Source organism: Thunnus maccoyii, chromosome 18 (genome assembly GCF_910596095.1).
Source record: "Thunnus maccoyii chromosome 18, fThuMac1.1, whole genome shotgun sequence".
Classification (NCBI taxonomy): domain Eukaryota; kingdom Metazoa; phylum Chordata; class Actinopteri; order Scombriformes; family Scombridae; genus Thunnus; species Thunnus maccoyii.
The window spans coordinates 17,774,971-17,799,435 of NC_056550.1; the positions used below are offsets into that span (position 1 = coordinate 17,774,971).

Genomic DNA, 24,465 nt, shown 5'->3' on the forward strand with positions numbered 1-24,465 from the left:
GTTTCCTCTCTTGTCCATGCTATTTTGAACATAACAAACTAAGACCCTTGTTAAAATGGCATCAGTTAAAGACTGACAGTGTATTTTTTAATGCAATCGCAGTTCAGATGATCTTTTTTTGCCTAGTTGGCCTCAGTCCCGAATGGGAAGTTTTTCCTGTGGTTCTATTAATAATTACTGTACATGCCACACCTAGAAAGTTCAACAAGTTCTCAATTTGCCAGTAATTGTATTTTGTTTTGTAGCTTGTAGCGGTTGACTGGATTTTTAGTGGGTCACATAACAGTTTGTTGGTACATTAGCATATTTATTTTTTTTGCAGATTGGTGAGGACAAATAGGTTATTGGGACATTGAGTAAAGCAGAGCAGGTAGCGTGAGTCACCTGCTCTGAGAGGTGTATTATTGCAGCTAAATTAATCTCCAGCACGTTTTAGTTAATGGCTCACTGATGACCTCGAAGCACACAGTCTCTTGTCAAGACGCAGATATTTTGTCAAACAGTGCAAGCTCACGTCTGTACCAGACACAATTTCCCTTATCATCTTCCTCTTTCATTACCGTTTTGGGCAATACTTTAGTGATCAAGGAAATAGGCTTGACACCTCTTTATGCAGTGTGATATGAAGTGTGAGCTACAGTACTTCTCAACAGGCTGATCCTGTTGTCCTCTCCCACATCAGCAGTGGGTGAGATCACCCTGCAGATAAAGAAACAAAACAAGCTTGCTCTAAAGCAGCTTGTTAAGCAGGTTTCCACCCCATTCAGAGACACTAGTGTGTAACCCAGCCCACACAGAGAATGCACAATCACACACATACACCCAGGCCGGCAGTAGGGGAGAGGAAGTACATTGGCCATTAAGATGGCATGCAGACAGCCTTTGGTTATAAACACACTGACAAGAGTGTGTTGTAACTTCTCACAGGCAAGAACACACACGCAGATTAGACTACTACTTCACTGCACATTAATTCAGATGAGTAGGACTTTGCACCGTGAGAGCGCTTGACACATCTCAGCTGTATTTAACATGGCGCATTTCATAGTGACCTCATTTTCACTATCTGTGCCGGCCTTCCACTTTCTGGAAGTTGACAGGACTAACCCATGTGCTGCTCAAAAGTCACATATATAAGCGCCTATGGTACGGCATACACTTTTGCACATTGTCATGCTAAGTATGTGAGTGGTGCACTTAAGTTTTACGGATCTTTTTATCCGCGTGATTAAATTCCTGTTGCTGCCACGCAGGTGAACTTGATGACCGACAAGGTGGAACAGTAGAAGTCAAAGTCAAGTCTAACTTCAACCTGGAAGCTCTTGGGAGGTGCCGCACATCACTATAGCAACAGGCGTGCTCATGTCGCAGTGACTCATTGTAGATCCAAGGGTTTGTTTGAGCTCAGGAGTAGCCAATACCTAAATGTTTTTCAGTCATGTGTTAGACAAAACTATAAGTGTTTGGTGTTTGAAGATAATGGATTTGCAAATTCCCTGTAGTGACGGCAGGCTTTTAACTGCGAGCTCTGAGCTGCTGTCGCTGTCTACAGTTTCCCCAGTGGCTGAGGTCTTTTTCTTTGGTGAGGTGCATGTTGCGCGTGAAAGACCGGCTTCACCGCTGTGTCCCCAGGCAAGAAAATAATCCCTCTTTCCCCTTTCTGCGGCACCAGCAACAATAGAGAGAGAGAGTCACTTAGTGTTCAGAAGAGACACATTTCAGACCAGACTGTATGATTCAGACACAGAGTGTACATGCTTTCTCTTTTCTGTCTCCCGCCTGAATTCCACGCTGATGTCAGGATCTGATATGGGTGCCAAGCGACTTAACTCACCGCTTTACTCTCTTCAACTGGCAAAATGTTCTGCTGTCATAATCTGCATGTCTGCCATTGCTCATCAGCATGCGGCACATTGAGTTTCTGCTTTACTGGAGGCGGCAATGGAGTCAGGGAAACTAGGGCTAGACCATATTCGCCGGGTAGTTAACGTCTCTCAATTGGTGCAGCCTTAATTTTCGGAAAGCCAGGTCAGGTGGGACTGAGTTCGCTCACTGCGCTGTGTGACCCATCTTGTTGATGTTATTTGGGCCTCTGTTCCCTCCAAATTTGTCACAGGAGACCAGAACAAATTGGATGCTTTGCTGGACAGAGGCTAATCAAATCACTCTGGCTCAGCAGCCTCATGTATTTGTGAATGTTTCTGTCTGTTGGTAGGGGCTTGTGTGTGTGTGTGTGTGTTGTTTCCTTGTTTACGTTTTCAGCAAGGCAACCAAATGAGGGACATGAAGTTTTCACTGACACATTTAACATACACTTCATACACTAAAACCTGCTGTACATAATGGTAACAAGCATTTAGCCTTACATAATAGACATTTCAAAAGCTGCTAATTTATGCTGGATAACATTTAACTTCACTTGTCTGTTATTTTCCTGGCTTGCCTACAGTTTAATACACGGGTTGTAGGACTGTATTTAATTCAGTTTAGAGATAACAATCAGGCATGTCTCTCCATATTTGGTTATGCTGTACTATGATGTCATTGTCCACTGGGGAGTAAGGACATCATATCTAGCATTGCAAGCTGTTTTGGGTGGAGGGTGTTGTCATATCTGCTGCAATGAGTCCTCTGAGAAACCAGTAGTTTTTAGAAGTGTTGGAACAGACATAAGTACCAGATGAAATTTTAAAAATGTTTTTTTTTTTCCTAGAGAATAAAATACAGCAGCCTTGCTCCAATTCTGTGTCACAGTGTGTCACCAAAATATGACCATGTTAGTATCATTAAAACATGTTTGAGTGTTTGTGTTAAATGCATTACTGCCATTTGTATTTGTAGCAGCAGATTTACTCCCGGATGGCGCCGTTGATATACAACATAAAGGAATTTGAACATAATTATCCACCAGTCTGGATGCTCGTGTGTGTGTATCACAGTGGACATCGCTTAGTGGGGGAAGTACAGACAGCAGAGTGGCAGAGAGTGAAGGGATTTTCCAGTAAGCAGTCGGATTTTGGTAGTGCTTGAGGAGGCTTTGCTGTTTAGTGATGCCTCTTGGTACCAACAGTGGCAGACTGTGGCGCGGGAATGCGGATAGCCATAATTATATGTACATTGCCACACCAGAGACCAAAGGGATAAGTCCCGCCAAACCACAGACACATTTTTGTGTTCTTCACCCTCCTGTGAGAACAATCCTATGACCTCAGAGTTTGACACACTGGTTTCCATGTTCGAAAACCACACCTCTAGATCGGAGGAAAAGGAGAATCAGCTGTGGATGAGGGCTCCTCAGAGTTGCTCTGCTTGTTTAAAAGAGGCTGTTGGGCAGGCAGGGGGAGGGGAGTTGGCTCCCTCATTATCTCCCTGCCCTACTCTCTTTTTGCTTTCTCTTGTGATAGAGGGAGGGAGGCTCACAGACTGATGCTCTTTGCTTAGCCATCCATAATGCATGAAATGATACACAATCTGCTCAGCCTCGTCTATCATTTACAGCACATCAATAATGGAGCCCTGGCCTCTTGCTTCTTTTCAATATGCCAATGCTGTTTATCCAATTCTGTTTGTGAAATGTGACTGGTTCAATCCTGCACTTGAGTTATGTCTTCTCAGAAGAGCGTTTTCAAACAGCGTATGTCGTCATTTTACCCATCCAGCACTTTATTGTATCGCTGTGAATCTTTCACCGGTGGCCACTTTTGAGCCAATGAGGCGGTGTTTTGACTGGTGCAACTCCAGTGAGAGTGGCCTGTAACTGGAGAGAAGCATCAATACATGAGCAGTTGCTTGAAGAGGTGATTCTTGCTGTGACTTCTCAGCAGCATCTCACCAATCTGTTATGTCTATCCTCCCCCCCCCCCCACTGCCTATAGCTTTGTTCTTTATCTCTAACTCCCCCCTGTTCCTCATCCAGGGCTTTCTATACTGTCCACCGCTTGGACAAATGCCTGCATTCTCCACATTATGTGTGTGACACAGCACCAGTGCTGAACCACAGACCTGTGGATTTTTGCTGATGTAAGGAACACCCAGAATGTTCCCCACTGTTTCACCATAGGACTACCAGCCTAGGAATAGCAGGCAGCCCCCTCTTTTCTCCTGTCCTGTGGCTGACACATTGCTTCCAGTCTGAGCACCATCATAGTCCCCGCAGGCTTGTACATCTGGCAGTAGTGAGGATAAGGAAAATGTGGGCTGGTGACATGCTCAGCTCTGCTAGGATTGTTCCAGGACAGGGGTTGGTGATTACCACCAGATGTAGTATGTTTGCAGAGCAGCAGAGGGGCCTTCAACATTGGGAGAAGATAGGGTGGAGGAGCCTCAACAGAGGGCTGACTAAGCAACTTTAGCCATGTGTTTAAAATTCCTCAGGTGCCCTGTCACTTTAAGAGGAACAAACAAGTCAACTGTGAGAAAGCCGTCATTGTTTCCTATAGGCTGCATTTACTCGAGTTTGTGTACTGTCACCTCATGCTTCGTGCAGAGCATTGCATTGTGCCATGAAGTAGCATTATGCAAATTTGTAGTTGAGAATTTGCACATAGCAATGTCAAGTTTCAGGCCTGAGGCTCATGCGGTTAAAGTGTTATCATGGGTAATCTCTCCTGTATTGACACAACCTGGGCTCACATAAAAGCTAACAGTGGCCAGCTGGAACCGTGCGCCTCAACCCGTCCATTAAACAGACCCATCGACCAGTTTTGATTCAACAAAGAAGTTCATCAGTCGAAAAAAGCCAAATTACAAAATCGTTGCAACCATAAAGGTTAAGTCCACCCTGAAAGATACTTTTTCAAAGCTTTTGATCAGCGACAAACTTTCTCTCCAAATTGGAAATCAGAGCATCAGGACTCTGACGATGACATGAAGTGAGTTTCATAGTTCATTGATTGAGTCTGTGTCCCATAGGTTTTGTTAGAGATTTACTTCAAATTGAGTGTCATTTGAATGTAGGTCATCCGACTGTGAATCAAAAACCTGCTCGTATCAAATCACCACGGGTTCCTTCATATTGTCTGAGGAGTTATTCCATTATTCACTGTCTGTGGAGCAGCTCTAGGATTTGTCCTTAGATTACATTATCATAACAGTGTGTCTCAGTTCAGTTCAGCATGAGAACAGACTTGTTCAGATTCACAAATTAAAAGTGAGTTGAAGTGTTGAATATATATATATGTATAATTCTTGGGTGGATTTTTTCCCAGAACAGCAAGAGTGGGTGTGCATGAATTGATCTCTAAAGCTTTAATGATGAGAGAAAATGACATGTCACAAATGTCACATTTGATTTGTTTTGAGAGAAGTAGGTGGCGTGAAATTCCCCTGTAACCATCAATTTACCAGAGGCCACGCTGCGAGGAAATGGACATTGAGTGTAATGAATAATTGATCATTCTCCCCGTCTTTTTCTTTTTTTCTTTCTTTCTTTCTTTCTTTCTCTCTTTCTTTCCTTCTTTTCCTTCTTTCTTTCTGTTTCTTTGTCTTTCTCTGCCCTGAACCGCCCATCCCTATTCAACCCAACGCGTCCCCCCGCCCCCCCCATTTTGATTTCCCCCCTTTTCATCCCTGCAATTCTGGTGTTTATTTTAATACCTCTTCCTCTGTCTGTCTCTGTCACTCAGGGACTTTCTTCCACGAGGATCAGGCATTGTTACCCGCAGACCTCTCATTTTGCAGCTGGTCAACAATAAAGCAGGTGAGTGTGCCCGTCCTGTGCACAGCTACACCCCCCCCTCACCCTGTCTCCTTTCATCGCGCTGCCCTGCATATGGCCTCTCTGCCACAGTGCCTCAAGCAGGGCTCACTGTCTGCTACCTTCATCTCTTTAATTGAATATTCTCTTTTTCCTTCCTCTCTCTGCCCTTTTCTCTCCCCCCTCAACACCCCACTTCCTGTATGTTGTCACTCCGCCCCTGTGTGTAGAATATGCTGAATTCCTGCACTGCAAAGGAAAGAAGTTTGTGGATTTCGATGAAGTGCGGGCGGAAATTGAGGCGGAGACTGACAGGATAACAGGCTCCAACAAAGGCATCTCTCCCATCCCAATTAACCTGAGGGTCTACTCCCCGCACGGTAATGGACACAAGTTGTATTGTGAAACACACACACACACACACACACTGAAAACTCTTTGTGCTCTTTGGCTTATATCAAGTGAATTTTCATGTTGCTAAAAATGAGTTTTCTCATACTGTTTAATCTGTGGTATATCCCTTTTAATATCTCTGGTTGTATTGGGTAATAATAACAGGATTGTATCAAATTAATAATCTAAATAATCTCTTATTTAATGGTATTTAATTCCCTTGATATGGTTATTTTAACTATATACAATTAACCATTTTTCAATTGAATTTTGAGAAAATGTAGTTTATTACCATATATATCATATAATAGTATTTACAATTTGATAGAATTGGATGTTATATATATTTTACATTCATATGCCCACCTCTTGAAGATGTTGCTTTTTCAAATTTGTTTTCCAGAGAGCTTTCTATTATATCAGGAAAAAATGGATAGTTGTGTTTTGGTTCTATGTGGTTTTTTGATAAAACACTGAATAGCTAAGAGTTTTAATGTTCTAATGTATTTTTTTTTTACTCCATCACTGAACGGCTGTCACAAACAGCTATTCATCTCCTGGGAGCCGTCAGTGGGAATTTACCGTCACATTAGTCAAATTTGACATTTTCATGTTTATTTCTTTCAAGTAAATTCAACCCTTGTAAGTGATAAAACATCATAGGGTGTTTGTTTTTATGAAGTAAAAATACGAGTTCAAAGTCTGCCAACTCAAGAGTCTTGTGCATAAAATGAAAGCTTCCCCTCCTACCGCTGGCGCCCGTTAATATGTTTAAACGATGCAGATAGTGTTGATGTTTTTATGAAAATGAAGCTGACACATGCATAAAAAAAACACACAGGACTGTATTGTGTTTTGCTTGTCATGTAAAATAACATATTAACAACACTATGAGTGGGCTGTTCTTCAATATAGCGATTGCCCTTTCATTGTTAATGCTCATGGTTAATCATTTATAACATTTATTTGTCTCTCATCCATCATGACTTTGGTTTTCATTCAAGTGCTGTATCAAGTTATTGATGTGTCAAATTAGAAAGGCTAAATGAAAATAAATTAGCTTTGTTAGAGAGAAAATATAATGGCTATGGAAACGCATTACTTGATATACGTTATTAAGATATGTGCGGGTTTGTTTTGTACTCGGGGGGGGGGGGGAAGGCCTGATCGTTCACTTCAACTCAGCTGATAGGAAATTGAAGATTTGCATTTTTCATTTTTATGACTTTTTGTTTACGTGACCGGGCAGTGCTGAACCTGACGCTGATCGACTTACCGGGAATGACGAAGGTTGCCGTCGGAGACCAGCCCCAAGACATCGAGCACCAGATCAGGGACATGCTGATGCAGTTCATCACCAAGGAGAGCTGTCTGATACTGGCCGTCACGCCCGCCAACACTGATTTGGCCAACTCAGACGCTCTGAAGATCGCCAAGGAGGTGGACCCACAGGGTGAGCATGTAGCTTCGTAGTAGTCAGCAAGTTAAAGAGCTTTCCTTGTGCTATCTCATGAAACAGAAAAATTACATTAAACATTAAACAGTGCATGTTATGATAACCCTAACCTCTCTTTTAATCTGATATTCACCAGTGTTTCTGTCTCTGCCAAATCCGCTGTTTACATACTGACCTCTGCTAGGAAAAGGTCAAATACACTCACCTAATTATTCTGCGTATTAGTCATTTTCCCTCTATATTATTCTGTTAAATATGTATAAGGAAACGAGGTGGTGAGAGCTAATAAATCAGTTTGAATTGATGCAGTTTCATTTTATCATTTTGTGCAGGTCTACGTACCATTGGTGTTTTAACAAAACTGGACCTGATGGATGAAGGGACGGATGCAAAGGACATTCTTGAAAATAAACTTCTACCTCTGCGTAGAGGTAAGGATCTTTCTCTCTCTCTCTCTCTCTCACACACACACACACACACACACTTAACATGTGACTATTGGTGTCTGTGTGTGCAGGATACATTGGTGTGGTGAACCGCAGTCAGAAAGACATCGATGGGAAGAAGGATATTCGTGCAGCTCTGGGTGCAGAGAGGAAGTTCTTCCTTTCCCACCCTGCTTACAGACATATAGCAGAGCGAATGGGCACGCCACATCTACAAAAGACACTCAACCAGGTCTGTTACGAACTGTCTGCTTTTTGCTTTGTTTTTTCCGTCGTAAAATATAATTTCCATCCTACCATGTCATTGATTTTCTAAAATAACAGCGCTACCTCTGTCTGTTTCTAGCAATTGACCAACCACATCAGAGACACCCTGCCCGGTCTGCGCAGTAAGCTGCAGAGTCAGCTCCTCTCCCTGGAAAAGGAGGTTGAGGAGTACAAGAACTTCCGTCCAGATGACCCAACACGGAAGACCAAGGCCTTGTTGCAGTGAGTGCATTTGAATGTAGTTCCTCCTAAAAACGCAGCATACACGTGGTATTTACATTAGATACCTTTTTTGGAGGGGAAGTAACATGTGGCAGCCATATTGGATGCCCTCTGCACAGAGCTAGTACATCATATTTGCATGTTAGGATTGGCAGTATTACAGTGGAAACTGCTTATAGTGATCACGTCTGTCCAGGTCAAATTGATCACTATAAGCGGGTGATTATTGTAACCAATTTTTTTTTCTTTTTCTTTATTTCCCATGCAGATTAGGCTACCATCTAATTGACATTTGTATATTGATTATAGGAATATAAAGTAATGAATGAAGCAGATGGGTTACTGTGAGGCAATAATGTTGCTGCAGCCACTAAGTACATGTCACACATGTATCATGGGAGTAAAGTAAAAACAAAATAGAATTACCGTAGTTTCAGTTTTTTTCCCCATATGTTGTCATGTATGAAAAGACCCAAAATTAACACTACTTGATTTCTATAAGCGAATTATTTAAACAGCATTTGTATAGAAGTCATTCTGTCCCGAGCTTTTTGATCCATATAAGTGATTGATCACTGTAATCATGGTCACTATAAGCGGTTTCCACTGTAATTGTGTAAAATAATGTTGGTAAATGGTTCGCTGTTCATGTTATCCATCAGTTTCTTTCACATAATAGTGTTCATTTTGTGACTAGAGTTTGTGATATTAACATTAATAGCTTTGCACAGTTTGCTGAGTATTTGCTGATACTGATAAAGCTAAAACACATTGTTGTACTGAGGTGAACTGACCTTGAATCTCTCACGTATCACCATTTTAGAATAAAGGGGAGGGCTGCCAAGATAAGAGGAGTTACTGTAACACATTTGCCTCAAATAAACATTATATTACCTTTGGTTTTAAGTAGGGGTGTTTTCAGGAGGGTGATTCAATGATCAACAATCCAGTATCATCGATGCAAAGTGAAAACATCGATCCATATCATCATCTTTAAGATACACCTTTATTTTCAAGTTCCCATGGCACGTCTGTGTCACCATTTCCATTCTAAACATTCAAACACTGATTAGCGCCAGCCAGATAATGGCAAGCAGCCAAGAAAAAGACAGTAAAGATATTTACTCCCCTCTCGGGACTGTGGAAATATTTCAGATTTCGGAGAAAAGATGGGTCAACAGACGAAGCACATACCAAATGCAAACAATGCCATTATGAGATAAAATACTCAGGAAACACGACGAACCTGGTCAGGCACCTAAAAAAGAAACACAGCATCGACCCCTCCCGTGCTAGCGTTAACGTGTCAGATGCCTGCTCACCAGCTTTTTTTTTCCATAAAAACTACAACTCTAAAAGGGTGATGAATGTCACAGCTGCAACTTTCCAATGTCTCATATGTGAGGCTGCAGAGCTGTGCTCAGTATTCATGAATAATACATCCATTACTTCTTTTATTGTTGAATTGCTTTCAATTTGCTGGCGTGTGCACGCGTGTGTGTGTTTTATTTATTTATTTTGTGCCACTGTGTCATCTACAGAATGAAACACAGGTAGAGAATACACCTCCTCACTCATCTGGTAACCGATTAGAATAATAATAATAATTATAAATATTAATAATTGGAAGATCATCAAGGGCTCTTTAAGTGTCTGATAAAAAACATTTTCACTTAAGCATGAGATATGTGGCACTTTATAGTGAACAACAGGAGGTCTATTTTTATTCTTTTTATTAAAAAGAATAGATTGTTTTTCATTTAAATGTCTGGAAGAGCTCAGTAATAAAATTGTAAAATCATATTTTGCGTAACTGATTGTGTTGAATGGGCGTATGTTATTGTCTTCAGGCCCCTGAATTGAATCGTGGCAGCAAATCATGATGAAACTTGTGATTTACACATCTAGTTTTAAGCATAGAATTTTGCAGAGGATCTCCAAGAAGGCTCCAGCTGTAGTTTCACCCCAGTCACTCGTCTTTTTGTCCCTCCCCGTACCCCCACAGGATGGTGCAGCAGTTCGGTGTGGACTTCGAGAAGTGTATCGAGGGCTCCGGGGACCAGGTGGACACCAACGAGCTATCGGGTGGAGCCAAGATCAACCGCATCTTTCACGAGCGCTTCCCCTTCGAACTGGTCAAGGTTAGAGCCGCATTATTTAACATGAAGAGTAGTGAGATTCAGGGTAGCGTTTACGTTCGCATCGGTGTACTCGGAGGGTTTTTTGGCTGAGGGAGTATTTACAAATATTCACAAATTCATTAGATTTGTATTATTTGCATCTTCTCCCCTTTGTCCCTCAGATCGTGTTTGACGAGAAGGAGCTAAGGCGGGAAATCAGTCATGCAATCAAGAACGTTCATGGTGTCAGGCAAGTGGAGCGGAGACTAAAAACCTACCTGACTTGCAAAGTAGTCACCCACAGAGCTCAGTTGACACCTGTGTTCTGTTTTTTTTACACAAAGTACTGCTGAACCTACGTGCTTTTGCTTTTCTCTCCTCTCCTCGCTGCTATCATTCAGGTTTTTCTAATCAGGCGTAGCCATCGCAGACTTAAATTCCACTTCAAAGTGATGCATTCTGAAAGTGTTTTCTGTTGTATGTGAAATATATTTCCGCCCAATTGTCTTATCTCTTCACTGCAACACCACCCACTCCTTTTCTGTTTGTCTGCTGAAGCATACAATTATTGATTTCGTGTTACATGTACATTAGTCTACCGCGTTTACGTTGTCATGTGTTCCTCACAGACGCTCTGAAGTCTGTCATATCTCATTTGCGGTTGTCTGCTTAATCACATGTACACACGGCCGTCTTCGGCGCTCCATCTCCTCGCAGTCACCTGTTTGTCTTTTCGTCTTATCTGACCATCTGTCCATTCCCGTGTACTTGTTTGTTTTTTTTTTGACCCACATGTCTGTTAACTGTCCCATCTGTCTGCCGCTGTGCCTCTTGTCTCTCTGTGCATCCTCAGAACGGGGCTGTTCACTCCAGACCTGGCGTTTGAGGCCATCGTGAAAAAGCAGATCGTTAAGCTGAAAACGCCCTGTCTCAAATGTATCGATCTGGTCATTCAGGAGCTCATCAACACAGTCAGGCAGTGCACCAACAAGGTACTGCCCGTGTCCAGCATCTCCCGACCCAGCCGAGACATAGGGCTTGGGCAACCGTGGGGTGTGGCGGAGGGTACACTGACACAGAACAGTCAGCTGATGGCTTCATAGAACATCTGGAAGTCTCTACTGATAAGTTTAGTTCTTGTATTTAAAAAAAAAAAGAAAAAAGAAAGAAAAGTTCTGTTCAGTATGCCCTCGGCTCAGCCCAACCCAGTGAGCCCTGTGTGCAGGCAGCGCTGTCGTGTTGTGGAGTGTTGTGACGGGTGACGTGTCGTCGTGGATATGAGATGTCTCAGGGACTCAACTTGTCTGAGCATCTCTGGTCTCTCCTGGACAAGCTGCAGGTCTCACAGCTCAGTACTTACAGCCAGTAAAGAATAGAGTGGTGTTGAGATTTAATTTGGCCTTGAGTTGGAGTTGACATGTCCATCTCTACCATATTGACCTAGTTTCTTAGTTTTAGAGGAACTGGCGAGTCAGAGAAGAGGATGTGAAAACCTTTGGCTTGTCCTTCTCCACTGCTTGATTATCTGTCAACAACTAGAAATGACTAACTGAACAAAGACTTTTTTCTCTTTTTATTTCTTCTTTCTCTTCCCTGTCTGTCCTCTTTTTTTTTCCTCTTTCCTCAATTTCTGCCTATCCCTCTGTCTCTTTCTCTTTCTCTACCACCACAACAAAATGCAATCTGACCCCATGACCTTTCAGAACGGGGCTCTTCACCCCTGACCTGGCTTTCGAGGCGATAGTCAAAAAGCAGATCCTCAAACTCAAAGAGCCCAGCCTCAAATGTGTGGACCTTGTGGTGTCCGAGCTGACCGCACTCGTCATGAAGTGTGCCGTTAAGGTAACCGTGGACACACCTGCTGGGAGGATGGCATGAAAAGAGAAGGAATTCCTTTTCTCTGTAAATGTCTATCCATGTCATCCCAGTAATACGATCACCCCTTGTGAAATCAGCCACACCCTTTTCCTGTATGCCATCCATGCCCACCCTTTCAAATGTGTATATTTACCAACTCTATTCCCTTCCCATTTCTGGAAGTCTCCATTCAGATCAAGCATTGATTTGCAAATCACGTCCGAAATTTTAAGCACATCTTAAAATTTCCACCAGCCTGCTCCCACATACTGTTTGACCCCAGCATCAGTTCATTGAAGCATTTGTGTTTTTTTTGTTTTTTTTTCCTCCCACCTCCTCCCTCCCTGCCCAAGACCCAGCCTGGTCTGTCAGTCTGGGCAAAGCAGAGCACGGCTACACTTCCTCGCTGACCCACATGGCAGACATTCTGCTATCTGCTCAACCGGATGGAAGGGGAATGATGTGAGGAGGGGGGGGGGGGGGACATGATACTATTGGCCCCAGGGCTCTGTGGGCTCAGCTGTAGCTTCAATGGAGTGTTTCCATAGCAACGGTGCTCCACTGCCATCTTGTGGACAGAGGGAGGCACTGCACTCCATGAAATGATGAACCTAAACAGACACCCAGCCCCGTTTCTCCCCTCTTGTCTCTCAGGTTTAAAACTCTGCCCCTCTCCATTCTGTCACTTTTCCCGTCTCACCCACTCTTCACTAATCTTAAACACAAAACTCTACCATCAGCTAGAGATGACTATTTTGAATGCTTTGAATTCACTCGTCTTCATGGCCTCAAATTCTAAAAAAATAGAATGGTTTACTTACTTACAGAATTTCAAAAGAAAACCAAAGAATCCCACACACTGTTCATTCTTTTAAACTCACTTTAATGACACTATATTTCGTCCCTCAGACCCTCATTAGGCAGTTTTGTTTTCCTGTGAAGAGTTTTTGATCTACGCACCTGTTACCAAGACCTTATGGTTTGCAAGAACTTCTCTGAAATTTTGACACGTACAGCACAACCACATGGATTTTTTTTTTTTTATTCATAAAGTCATCCCTGGCTGATAGGTAACGACCTCGTAGAGCAGACAGACACTGTATATCTCAAGTGTGTTTGCGTGTGTGAATTGGTTTGTGGTTGTTTGGATACGTGTGGCAATGAAATGTCACTTGACTCTCTCTTTCCCTTTTCTTTGTTCTCAACTTATTTTCACTTCTCACTCCTGTTTCTCTATGATACACATTGGTAAGTCTTACTAGGCTCACAAGCTCACATGTTGTGCACGTGTGTCTCCGTTCAGTGCCGCAGTTGTGTGTTGTGTGTCACCTTTCAGCTCAATTCCTACCCCAGACTGAGAGAGGAGACTGAGAGGATTGTCACCACCCACATCAGAGAAAGAGAAGGAAAGAGCAAGGACCAGGTGAGTTGCTAGGATGTTCATTACAGAGATCAAAGGCACGCTGGCAGAGCTCCTATCAGCTTTTGATTTTTATCTTTTATTTGGGCTGAAAAATACAGTAATGGCTACAATATGTAATCCTGCCGTTTTGCCAATATTATGTTCAGACACTAATGGGACAAAGTACAGCAGTGACACCTCCTGTGTTATCGTGTAAATGGGATAAGGGAATTTAACAAGATGAGACATAAGGTGAGGTTGGTGTCTGACACCTGAAGACCCACCGTTAGTTGTAATAACATGCAACCTGTGCCTGGGCCTCCTGCAATTCTTCACTACTGTTCTAGTAGGCAGGTTGGTGTCAGGATGATAGCTTGTCAGCAGAGCAGAACCAAAATATTGAAATTTTACCTGCTACGGCATGCATGTTTGTTGCCCCATTAGCCTAGCTGTAGGCGGGCACACATGATCTTAAATCAAGCATCAGTTGCACATTATAACCTATAAAATAGATTATTAGTTCAATTAAATAACGTTGGAATTTACTACCTAGGCTCAGAATCAGTGATTTCACTTACCGCTAAGTATTTTTCTTTTTAATACTTAACCGTATGCATTATCCCTACAGACCTCAAAACTTAATAAAAGCTTGCAAACGTGAGAAAATTAAATAAGGCCCTTAAAGATTCACTGGTGAACTTGACTGATCAAATATGTTTACCAGTGACACAGTATCAGATTATTATCTCGCTGTTCTAGAGAAAAATAAATGTTTCACCATCACAGTTGCAACAAACATTTTTTTTCCGACTCCTTAGTTTAGTCAGTGTCCTATTTATATCATAGTAAAACACAATCTGCGTCATTGGAGAAAAGTAGTTATTGTACCACAAAGAGGAATTAATAAGATATCTGTGACCTCAGTCCTATGTATTTCTTTCCTAAAATGTAAATAAAACATTGAAGTCTCCCAAAGTGTTAATTGTTCAGAGTTTTATTCTTGTTAGGTTGGAAAAGTGTTGGAAACAGCATTAAAGGACAATTTTTCAGGTCTGTCTTAAAACAACAGTCAGGTGCCCATATGAACACCGAAGGAGGTTTTCATCGCTGTAATCATTCCTCCTGTTCATACTGGCTATTAAAAGATCCCCTTCAAATGTGCTTTCAATTTATGTAATGGAGGGTCAATATCTACAGTGTGTCCACACAGTCATTTTAGCATAAAATTAACTATTTGTGTTTCCTTGGACAGTGTTTCACTGTTGTGCTGTGGTGGAAGTACAGTAACAAAAAGAGGAACTTTATTCATATAGCACCAAATCACAACAAAAGTCATCTCAGGACACTTTTCACATGTCTAGACCGTACTCTTTAACTGTAACGTTTAAAGGGTACATCATGAAAGGATCTTCTAATGGTCAGTATGAACAGGAGGAATGATTATGGCAAGAAAAACCCATTTCAATCTTCATTTGGGCACCTGACTATTGTTTTAGGACATACATGGAAAATTGTGAACCTGTCCCTTAACCCTATTTAAACTCACACCATCAAGAATTCAACGTTCGGTAGCAGCTCCTTCTGGCGAGACGTGAGACAGGTCACATTTTAGGTTTTACGAACTGAAACTTTTGAGTAAAATCGTATTCTCTATTCCACCACATTTGCAATTTGCAGCACAGATGATATCAGTCTGTCAAACCATATATAGGTATAGCCCATGTGAAATCTAGTGTCAGATGTAATCTCCTGGGATTGTTTTTGTTCAGATCATAAGAGCGAAAAATTAGAAGTGAAACTTGTCACTTTCTACTGTGTGTCCTCTGAAAGTGGTGTTTAATTGAGACCTCTCCTTCCTAATCACAATTTTCTGCTTCTAATTAAGGTTCTGCTGCTGATTGACATTGAGCTGTCCTACATCAACACCAACCACGAGGACTTCATAGGCTTTGCTAAGTATGTATCCCTCCTTTCATTCCCCCCCTCCCTTTGTAGACCAACTTACAGCTTGTTGCCAGTGACCTCAGTCTCAGCACGGGCATTGTGGTCCTGATTAACTCCATCTTGCCTGTCGTCTGAGGTGCACTCGTGAAACAAATACAAATTTGAAAAGGAAAAGCCCCTTAATCTTGTAACTTTCAGCCATCAATACATGTGGAAACCAGTTGCCGTTTCAGAACCTTCACAGATTCATCATCACTCCACTGCTACTGAATCAAAGTGTCGCTTATACCGTAATAAGCCACATGTTGTAAGCTGTGATGCATCAGTGTGATTTTAGCATGCCAATTAGTGATCCAGCCACATCAGAGCATGTGTCTCCCTATGGGGGAGGTGGATGCCACAGCGATCAAGGTCGTATTAGTTACCCGCGTCCCCGTCCCTCCCCCGCATGCACAAAAAAGTCAATCAAGCATGCATGCAAGATTGCTTGACAGATAAACTTCCTGTCTGCTGCAGGCTGTTTGACTGTTCCTATAAAAAGTACTTACTGTACCAATGAACAGAGTAGTGCTAAATATATTTTACTGCACTGACTTGAAACTGCTGTTTCGCACTGGAAACTCATTTGCACATTGCAAAGCGCTCACTGGTTTTTGCGGGATATCTCTAAGCGGTTTAGATTTCCTGGTTGACTTGACGTAGTTCGTACTGTGGCATTTACAGTAGCATGTACAGGAGTGGAGCTCCCCTTCTTTGTTTGCGTCATGCCATTGACTGAGTAACCAAGCAAGTCCCTGTGTGTGCGTTTGTATTGAGGGTTTATGCCTTGCATATGCATGGCGAGTGGATTGCCGTTATGAGTTGGAGGTCAGCTAGGGCTGTTTAACGGTTCTCATGACGTCACTTTCAGTCTTGACTACAGAAGGCTGGATGATGGTAGCCCTCCAGGGTACAGCAACAACAGGTGGGCTGACAGAAAGGATGTAGGGGATGTGTGTATGTGTGTGAGCGATAGTTTGACCCTCCATGTTGTCCAAATTCCCCGACAAACCCACTTTCACCTTCATGTATGTGTGTAGTAGTATTATAATAATGATGACATCAAAAACTTTGGATTTGCATTTATCTAAAACTAAATTATTTACATAAAAGCAGACTAAACACTAGAAGATATGACAGAATATTAGAAATATTATTGAAGCAGAAGTGACACATGAACATTTAGTGTGTACATTTAAAACAGGTTGTATGTGGTTTGTGGTGTTCATTGTCTTCTCTATCCATCTTTGTGTAATGACAGCGCCCAGCAGAGAAACACAGCCGCAAACAAGAAGAGGGCCATACCCAACCAGGTACGTTTGATCACTCAGCTCTGGCTTTTTCACCAATGCCAGATTTAATCTGCCCTGGCTGATGCCTCCCATTACCAACCTATTAATCATCCATGTGAAGATACCTGACTCCAGCAATGATTTAGGCCACAGCCATTAATCTATTTCGATTTACCTAACTGTTAATGATACTGCTCTTGTACGTCATTTTAACTACTGACTGTACCCAGTCTTATCTAATCCTCATATTGAACTGGCTGGTCTTCGTGCACAGTGTTGTAAAGCTGGTACCTCTCCTTTCCTGTTTTATTCAGGCTGATATTTTGCCAAGTTTGTTGAGTTTCGACATGTGTAGTAAGATCCTGAAATGTGATTTTGAAATACTGCAAAGCTCTGAAGACTGCAGATTCATTGAGGGGAGAGTTGCCTTAGTGAACGTAAAAAAAAAAGACCCCTGCTTCCCTGCTTTTCTGAAACAATATTATTAATTGCCGTTTGCATGTGACCCAGGCATGTTATTCTACAGCACAGCAACAATTAATCACTGAATTGTTTTGGTTGTTTTATTGCCTTCCCATTAACTCACAAGCATCTTTTGTATTGAAATTCAAAATGTGCATGGACCTTGCACCTATCAACTGAGCAACGAATATGACATAACCAAATTGTGGAATACCTTGAAGTAATTCTAATTGCATGTAACTCTCTTGCTCTCTCTCTCTCTCTCTCTCTCTCTCTCTCTCCCACCTCTCTTCATGTCTCTCTGGTTGTCTCATGGATTCTTACTTCCTTTTTCCTCCTGTTTTTGTTCCATTCAAACTTCTCATTCTTACCACATCACTTTCTGTTTTCCAACCTTTTCTTGAACTTTCGTTCTTACTCTCCCTTACTACTTCATTCTACTTCCACCTCTTCACCTGTCACCCTTTTGCCTTCATTCCTCCTCTTCCTTCTTCTCATCTTTGCTTGCTTGCTTTCTCATTTCCTTTGGCTATGATTTTATACTGCCCTCCTTTGCTTTAATTTCCCCTCCCCTTCCTGTTACTGCAGGGTGAGATTCTGGTAAGTACCCCACAGATATAAACCACACCCTGCGAGGGGGCAGCAGGGGTAGGCCATGCAGAAGAACTGAGGCCATCACATACAGGTCAGCCTACTAGCAAAATGGTTAGGGTGGGAAAAGAGAGACTGCCGCGTGATAACAGGAAAAACAGTTGACTCGTGCAAATACAGAAGTGGATTTCTGTCACCATAATGAGTTGTTCTACCCCTCTGCAGCTTGGTGGACTGGGAGAGATCCAGGAGGAGAAGGTAGAGTCTCCAGACTGATCAGACTGATATCAATTACAATTGTAGCTTCAACATACAGTTGCCAGTAATTTGGAACTGTCTTTACAGTAACACCCGGCAGTTTTGTTCTTGTAATTCTGCGTTTCATTTTAATAAGACAGTAATTGTCTTTTAATTGTATAGATCTGGATTGCTACTAACATTTTTACCTTTTCTCAACCAAACGTTTTAAACAAGATATGAATATTTTTTTTTGCTTCCTCAAAAGATTCTTTTGATGCTGTGTGCTCTCTATGAAAGACCACAGAGAGAGAACAGGGAAATATTCCACCACTGACCGCGGACGGCGTCAGTTCTCCTGTATTTTGGTTTATACCTCTGCTGCTGCCACATGCATGGTGACTCAAAAGTTTGCCTTGTGAGAATCATCCTAAACGTCATCAGGGACAAAGCAGGGAGGGTGTGGGGGCAATCAAATCAACAACACTAAAAACACAATTTTGATTTGTTGAAATTCTCTTTGCAGTGATTTTTTTTTTTTTTTAATGGATCGCATGTTAACATACCTTCCTATTGAAAGTATGTTCATATCCGGTTTCATTTTGATGTGAAAAAACAAACAAACAAACAAACAAAAAAAACACCACTTGTCTCTAAAACGTAATTTTTTACCATATTTCTGTGTTCAGAGCTGATCATAATTGTTTAACAAGGTGACTGGTCATGATTTTGGGATATATTTAAATGATTTAATCAAAATTTCTTGTTGACATCTCCTTTATCTTCATAACTCACTGACTTTCACAACAAATTTAAATTGGCATGTTTCGTTCTAATGAAATTCTTTGCTATAAATTAATCTCAGATGTGATCTAACATTTTAAATGAATCTTTTGCATTACTCACATTTACGGAAATGAATTAAACATTTTATGACTGTTTACAACGGGCTAGAAGTGTAGAAACAAAAGCATCTAATCTTTGACACCCTCGCATCTTATTGTTTCCCCTCTCTAACTCGGTTATTTCCAACTGACTTTTAATACAGGGGATTTCAACTTTTCCTTGTTTCTGAGAAGTTTAAGTTATTTCCTCGCCAAGGCAAACTACCAGTTTAGCTCCTGTGTTCTTGCCTCCTCTCCCATGTTTATGTTGGCGCTGTTAAACTAATGAACCTTTTTTTCCCCATAACTCACTCCAGTCCTCTGCTGGGTGGAGAGAAAGTGCAGAAGAGAGAGGTCTAAAGCAGGCTTTGAACTGGACATTTCCACTTCCCTTTACTTAGCACAAGAGTACACTTTGAACAGATAGTTTACCCAACTGTATTTGAAATTCATGGGAGTCTATGTGGGGAAAAAAAGGGGAGACAAAGTTGTATGCATGAGTTATATAGGTCAACTCTGTCTCTCAGTCTGATGTTTTTCCTCCATATTTAAACTTAACTTTTTAGATTTGTTTGTCTGTGAGTGCTACTAACTAACTCTATCAGTGTGGCAGCCTCTGCATAAAATCTTTCCGCTGCTATTCTTTTCTCCCCCTACTCCCTTCATTTGCACTCACCTCTCCTCGTCTTACGCTTAACAAAGTATTTAGCCCCACTCCTTGTATATCGGAGTCCAGTTAACCCCACTAACCCTGCTCTTTTTTAACAGCCAGTATATAGGTGAGCTTTTACTGACCTGCTGACACTAACATACCACCGCCGACCCTTGGTCTTTGACTCATTATTGAGGCTAGCATGGTCTGGACACCATCTGGTCCTGTTTGTTGGTTTAAGGATTTCTTTTCTGTTAAGCGAAGATGAACAAGGACTACATCCCTCTTCGGTATTTTCTACTAAACCGTTTGATGCTTTTGTATACATATGGCCATATTACAGTTGGTATGTATTACTGTGCATGTATTACCGTCCCATGATCACTCCATGCTGTTAACACAATAGTCTCACATTTAATCCCTGCCTCTGTGTCGTAGTGCATACATAAATCATATTAGACTCACAGATGCAAACATGTTTAATATTAAGATAGAAGACAACCAAAATCACAGTGACCTAGCAGGTAAGCAGGTAAGATTTTATTAGTGTCAGTCACATCCCAGTATTTAATGGCGCAACTCTTAACGGGGCCCTTATGTCACCAGTGTTTAAGTTGGATTGATAAAACTGTTTTTCCCCCCATCCTCCTGGTACCCCTTCTCTCTCTCTCCCACATCTTCTACTCGCTGTGCAGGTGATCAGGAAAGGCTGGCTAACCATCAACATCAGCATCATGAAGGGAGGCTCCAAGGAGTACTGGTTTGTCCTGACTGCTGAGTCCCTGTCCTGGTACAAAGATGAGGAGGTGAGAGGAATTCTGCTCCATTGCTGCTGCATTTTTACCGGACACACAGTGTATACGGCTAGTTAAGATGAGATGACACCGCACCACAGGAGTGCGTTAAGATAAAGACATCCCAAGCGGTGATCATGCGTCTTCACCCAATGCAGGCTGGAGGTGTGTGTGTCCCAGCCCAGCCTAACCAATGTGCAGACTACTGTTCAGCTGTAGCCGGATGAACAGGTAGTCTGAACACTGGGCAGGCGGGGGGGTGAGGAGGACTCTGATGGGAGGAAGGACCCCGAGGTCATTGCGGCTGCAGGTCACTACCCTAGGACGGTAGGACAGAGGGTACAGAGAGCAAACATTACCTCAGTGAAACAATTGCAAATATGAAAAAAAAAAGCCACGTACATGCAAATGGCTAATATGTCTGAACCAATACTGCTGACACGCCACAATACTTTTATCTTTATTTTATCTCATTAAACATAGAAAGATTATTAATTGAAGCTGCAGCCTCTATAATTTTGCTTTCAACAAATTGATATTAACATGGTTAGACTGTGTTTCCTTTTGGCTAAATAACAGTATGTGCATACGCAGCACAAACTCAGCTCAGTTACAGTTTATTTATATTATAGATCTTTTCAAAGGTTGTATTCAAGGGCTTTGAAAGCAACATTAAGCACAAGTTACTTCATTTTCTATATATGTCAGTGGTGGATAAAACTAGTTTCATTGATCATTTAATTTTAAACTAAACTCAAAGGACTAATTGAACTACATTGAACATATCTCCATAAGTGCATAGATAGCATTGTAATTGCCTTACTCACCGCTTAATCCGCGTCCCCAAGGCCTCAGTGGTATCCTTTCTTCCAGCACAATAAAAAGACCCCTAAAAGATACCACTACGTACCACCAACGCTAAAGATGAACTCCAGCCAAGCGGCCTCAGTGCGCCCTTAACACCAACTGAAAATGGTGCATTTTAATGTTGGTCGCCTTTTGCGAAAAAGCAAAGAGAACGAGAGCGGGAGGATGGTGGAGGCAAACTGACGTGGCAGGCGGGCTGAAATGTTCCAGCCGGGATCTGACTTTGGAATTTGCAGGAAATCGTACTGGGTTACGGGGGCCGGAGGGGGGTGTGATTGTGTGTGTACAAGTGTGCATGTGTGTAGACGCTTGTCCACATGAATCCTCCTATGTCTTTTAGCGTTTTCGACAGTTGGTCGTATCTTTTTTTGTGTGTTTATGCGCACTCCCAAATCCCATGATATGTGTTTGTTCAGTTTGTTCAGGCTCATGTATGTTTGTTTGTCTTTGCACGTGCAGTAAAGTATTTGGCCCTGTGTGTGTGTGTGTGTATGTGTGTGTGTGTGTGTGTGTGTGTGTGTGTGTTTGTGGTGGGGGCTGGGGATTGTGTGGAACTGAGTGATGTAACTGTTGGGTCTGCGCCACTCTCTGTGTTAGTGCAGACATAAATGCTTCCAGATGTCTCTGCTCAACAGTGAAAGCTGGCACCCCATCCCCCCAGAACTCCCTCATGCTCCTCCTTTTCTTCCTCTTCTTCTTCTCCTCCTCCTCCTCCTCCTCCTCCTCTCCCTAATCATGTGTTTCTTTACTCACCAGCCTGGTGGTCGTTCCCACAGAGGAAGTGCATACTATCATGTCTTCATCTCCATTACCAAAATATACAGAAATCCTCATTTTTGCACAGATATGTCTTCTTTCTGTTGCATGTTTCAGGGTTGTCTGTTTTTAAGATTCGAAGATTTATTTGTTCAGATTATTTTTGCATGTTTTTTGGTGTGCCTTCTACACAATTCTCTGTCTCATGCTAGGAAAAAGAAAAGAAGTATATGCTGCCCCTGGATAACCTGAAGTTAAGAGATGTGGAGAAAGGCTTTATGTCCACAAAGCACATCTTTGCAATCTTCAACACCGAACAGAGGTCAGGGTTATGTTATTAACTGGGGATTTGTTTGTCGATCTTTGTGAACGCACATACACCGTATCTGTGTCTTTATGTGTGCATGCATGTCCTTGTTTGCTAGTTAGGCGTACACACATACAAGCACTTGTGTTTGTCTATTGTTTATCTGTACAGGAACGTGTACAAGGACCTTCGCCAAATAGAACTGGCATGTGATTCTCAAGAGGATGTGGACAGCTGGAAAGCATCCTTCCTCAGGGCAGGAGTTTATCCCGAGAAGGATCAGGTATGTGGTTGAGGCTTTATGTTTCTATAAAAGCCATAAATTAGGTAATATTACATTGCTCATTGGCACATGCACCTCTGTATTTCTGTGTTTTCCTGTGTCTGAAGAGAGAAGATGAAGATGTATTTTAACCTCGTCTTTGCATTTAGTCTGTGTGTGTGTTTTCTTCCACAGACGGAGAATGAAGAAGCTGCCCCTGCAGACACATTCTCTATGGACCCTCAGTTGGAGCGACAGGTGGAAACAATCCGCAATCTGGTGGATTCGTATATCGGCATCATTAACAAATCCATCAGAGACCTCGTGCCCAAGACCATCATGCATCTCATGATCAACAGTGTGAGTACAACAGCCCTCAGCAGCAGACACCAGCTATTAACAGACAGAGGGCCAGATGAAGGCCATTGAGCTGTGACTACCACTTCGTATAGTGCAGTGTACACCCCAGCACATTTGGTAGGTTAGTTAAATCCTGTCCTGTCACACTGTATGCCATGCAAACACTAGCAGTAGCTGGATCTCTACCTAAACACTATAAATGTGAACACCCAGTTTTACAGTGTTCATGGCCTAAAGAGTGCATATTGTGATTTTGCATGGTGCCACACCTACATACCAAATAAAGCACATTACAATTATGTAGCATCATGCAAACCTCTATGTATGTAATGTGTGCTATATATATACGGACAATTATGCTGCCATTATCCAGCAGATGTAGCACCTTACTACCTCCTACATTACTTTTCTATGTATGAAAGTAATCAAGGCATCTAATGAACCACTGATGACCAAGGATCAAATAAACTGCCAATGAATGAATTATTAGCAGCGTGCGTCATGTATTTCACATTAAATCATGGTCTTAAACCTGAAGACACTCTTTAATAGAATTTACGATGCATACAAGTGTTCCCTGAGCTGCTCCTGCAGGTCAAATGTCTTCAATCCATAACTGGACCTTTTTGTTTATAGCTACTCCATGTCTAAAAAAATCTCTTAAGATACAAGTCGCCACTATCTGTGTTTCAATCATCTTTTCTTCCGTCCAGGCAAAGGACTTCATCCATTCAGAGCTGCTGGCCTACCTCTACTCCTCTGGGGACCAGAACAGTCTAATGGAGGAGTCAGCTGACCAGGCCCAGCGCAGAGACGAAATGTTGCGCATGTATCACGCACTCAAGGAGGCACTGCACATTATCGGCGACATCAGCGCCAACACCATCACTACCCCAGTACCCCCGCCCGTAAATGACAGCTGGATGCAAGAAGCCAGGTGAGAGATAACTAGCATTTAATTGAGCTTTGAGTGTAACAGCTGGACCGTTCAGTATCTGATGACACACCAATGACATTAAATATATGAGATTAGAAACAAAGAGGAAAAAGATAAATCTTTCGCCTTAAGTATTCTGCCTGCATTTCAAGAAAAGCTGAAATTAAACACAGTCAGTGTAACTTAATAAAAAATAACAGCATGAAACAACTCTTGTTTTTTT

The 24,465-nt window shown here is 42.0% G+C and overlaps 1 protein-coding gene across 4 annotated transcripts in view; it reads left to right on the forward strand.

Annotated features, from left to right (window-relative positions):
- Nucleotides 1-24,465, forward strand: part of dnm2a (dynamin 2a) — a 28,626-nt gene that overhangs the window by 944 nt on the left and 3,217 nt on the right. Inside the window, exons 2-19 of one of the 4 annotated variants that reach the window (XM_042391703.1) lie at nucleotides 5,625-5,698; nucleotides 5,926-6,075; nucleotides 7,338-7,541; nucleotides 7,877-7,975; nucleotides 8,062-8,222; nucleotides 8,337-8,479; nucleotides 10,485-10,620; nucleotides 10,782-10,849; nucleotides 11,453-11,591; nucleotides 13,793-13,879; nucleotides 15,744-15,814; nucleotides 17,103-17,154; nucleotides 18,184-18,195; nucleotides 20,655-20,765; nucleotides 22,589-22,698; nucleotides 22,855-22,966; nucleotides 23,141-23,305; nucleotides 24,019-24,242. In XM_042391703.1, the coding sequence (XP_042247637.1) occupies nucleotides 5,625-5,698; nucleotides 5,926-6,075; nucleotides 7,338-7,541; nucleotides 7,877-7,975; nucleotides 8,062-8,222; nucleotides 8,337-8,479; nucleotides 10,485-10,620; nucleotides 10,782-10,849; nucleotides 11,453-11,591; nucleotides 13,793-13,879; nucleotides 15,744-15,814; nucleotides 17,103-17,154; nucleotides 18,184-18,195; nucleotides 20,655-20,765; nucleotides 22,589-22,698; nucleotides 22,855-22,966; nucleotides 23,141-23,305; nucleotides 24,019-24,242 (2,118 nt within the window). Of the gene's footprint in view, nucleotides 1-5,624; nucleotides 5,699-5,925; nucleotides 6,076-7,337; nucleotides 7,542-7,876; nucleotides 7,976-8,061; nucleotides 8,223-8,336; nucleotides 8,480-10,484; nucleotides 10,621-10,781; nucleotides 10,850-11,452; nucleotides 11,592-12,302; nucleotides 12,442-13,792; nucleotides 13,880-15,743; nucleotides 15,815-17,102; nucleotides 17,155-18,183; nucleotides 18,196-20,654; nucleotides 20,766-22,588; nucleotides 22,699-22,854; nucleotides 22,967-23,140; nucleotides 23,306-24,018; nucleotides 24,243-24,465 lie in introns of all 4 variants that reach the window. The other 3 variants (XM_042391705.1, XM_042391704.1, XM_042391706.1) reach the window with 3 other exon arrangements.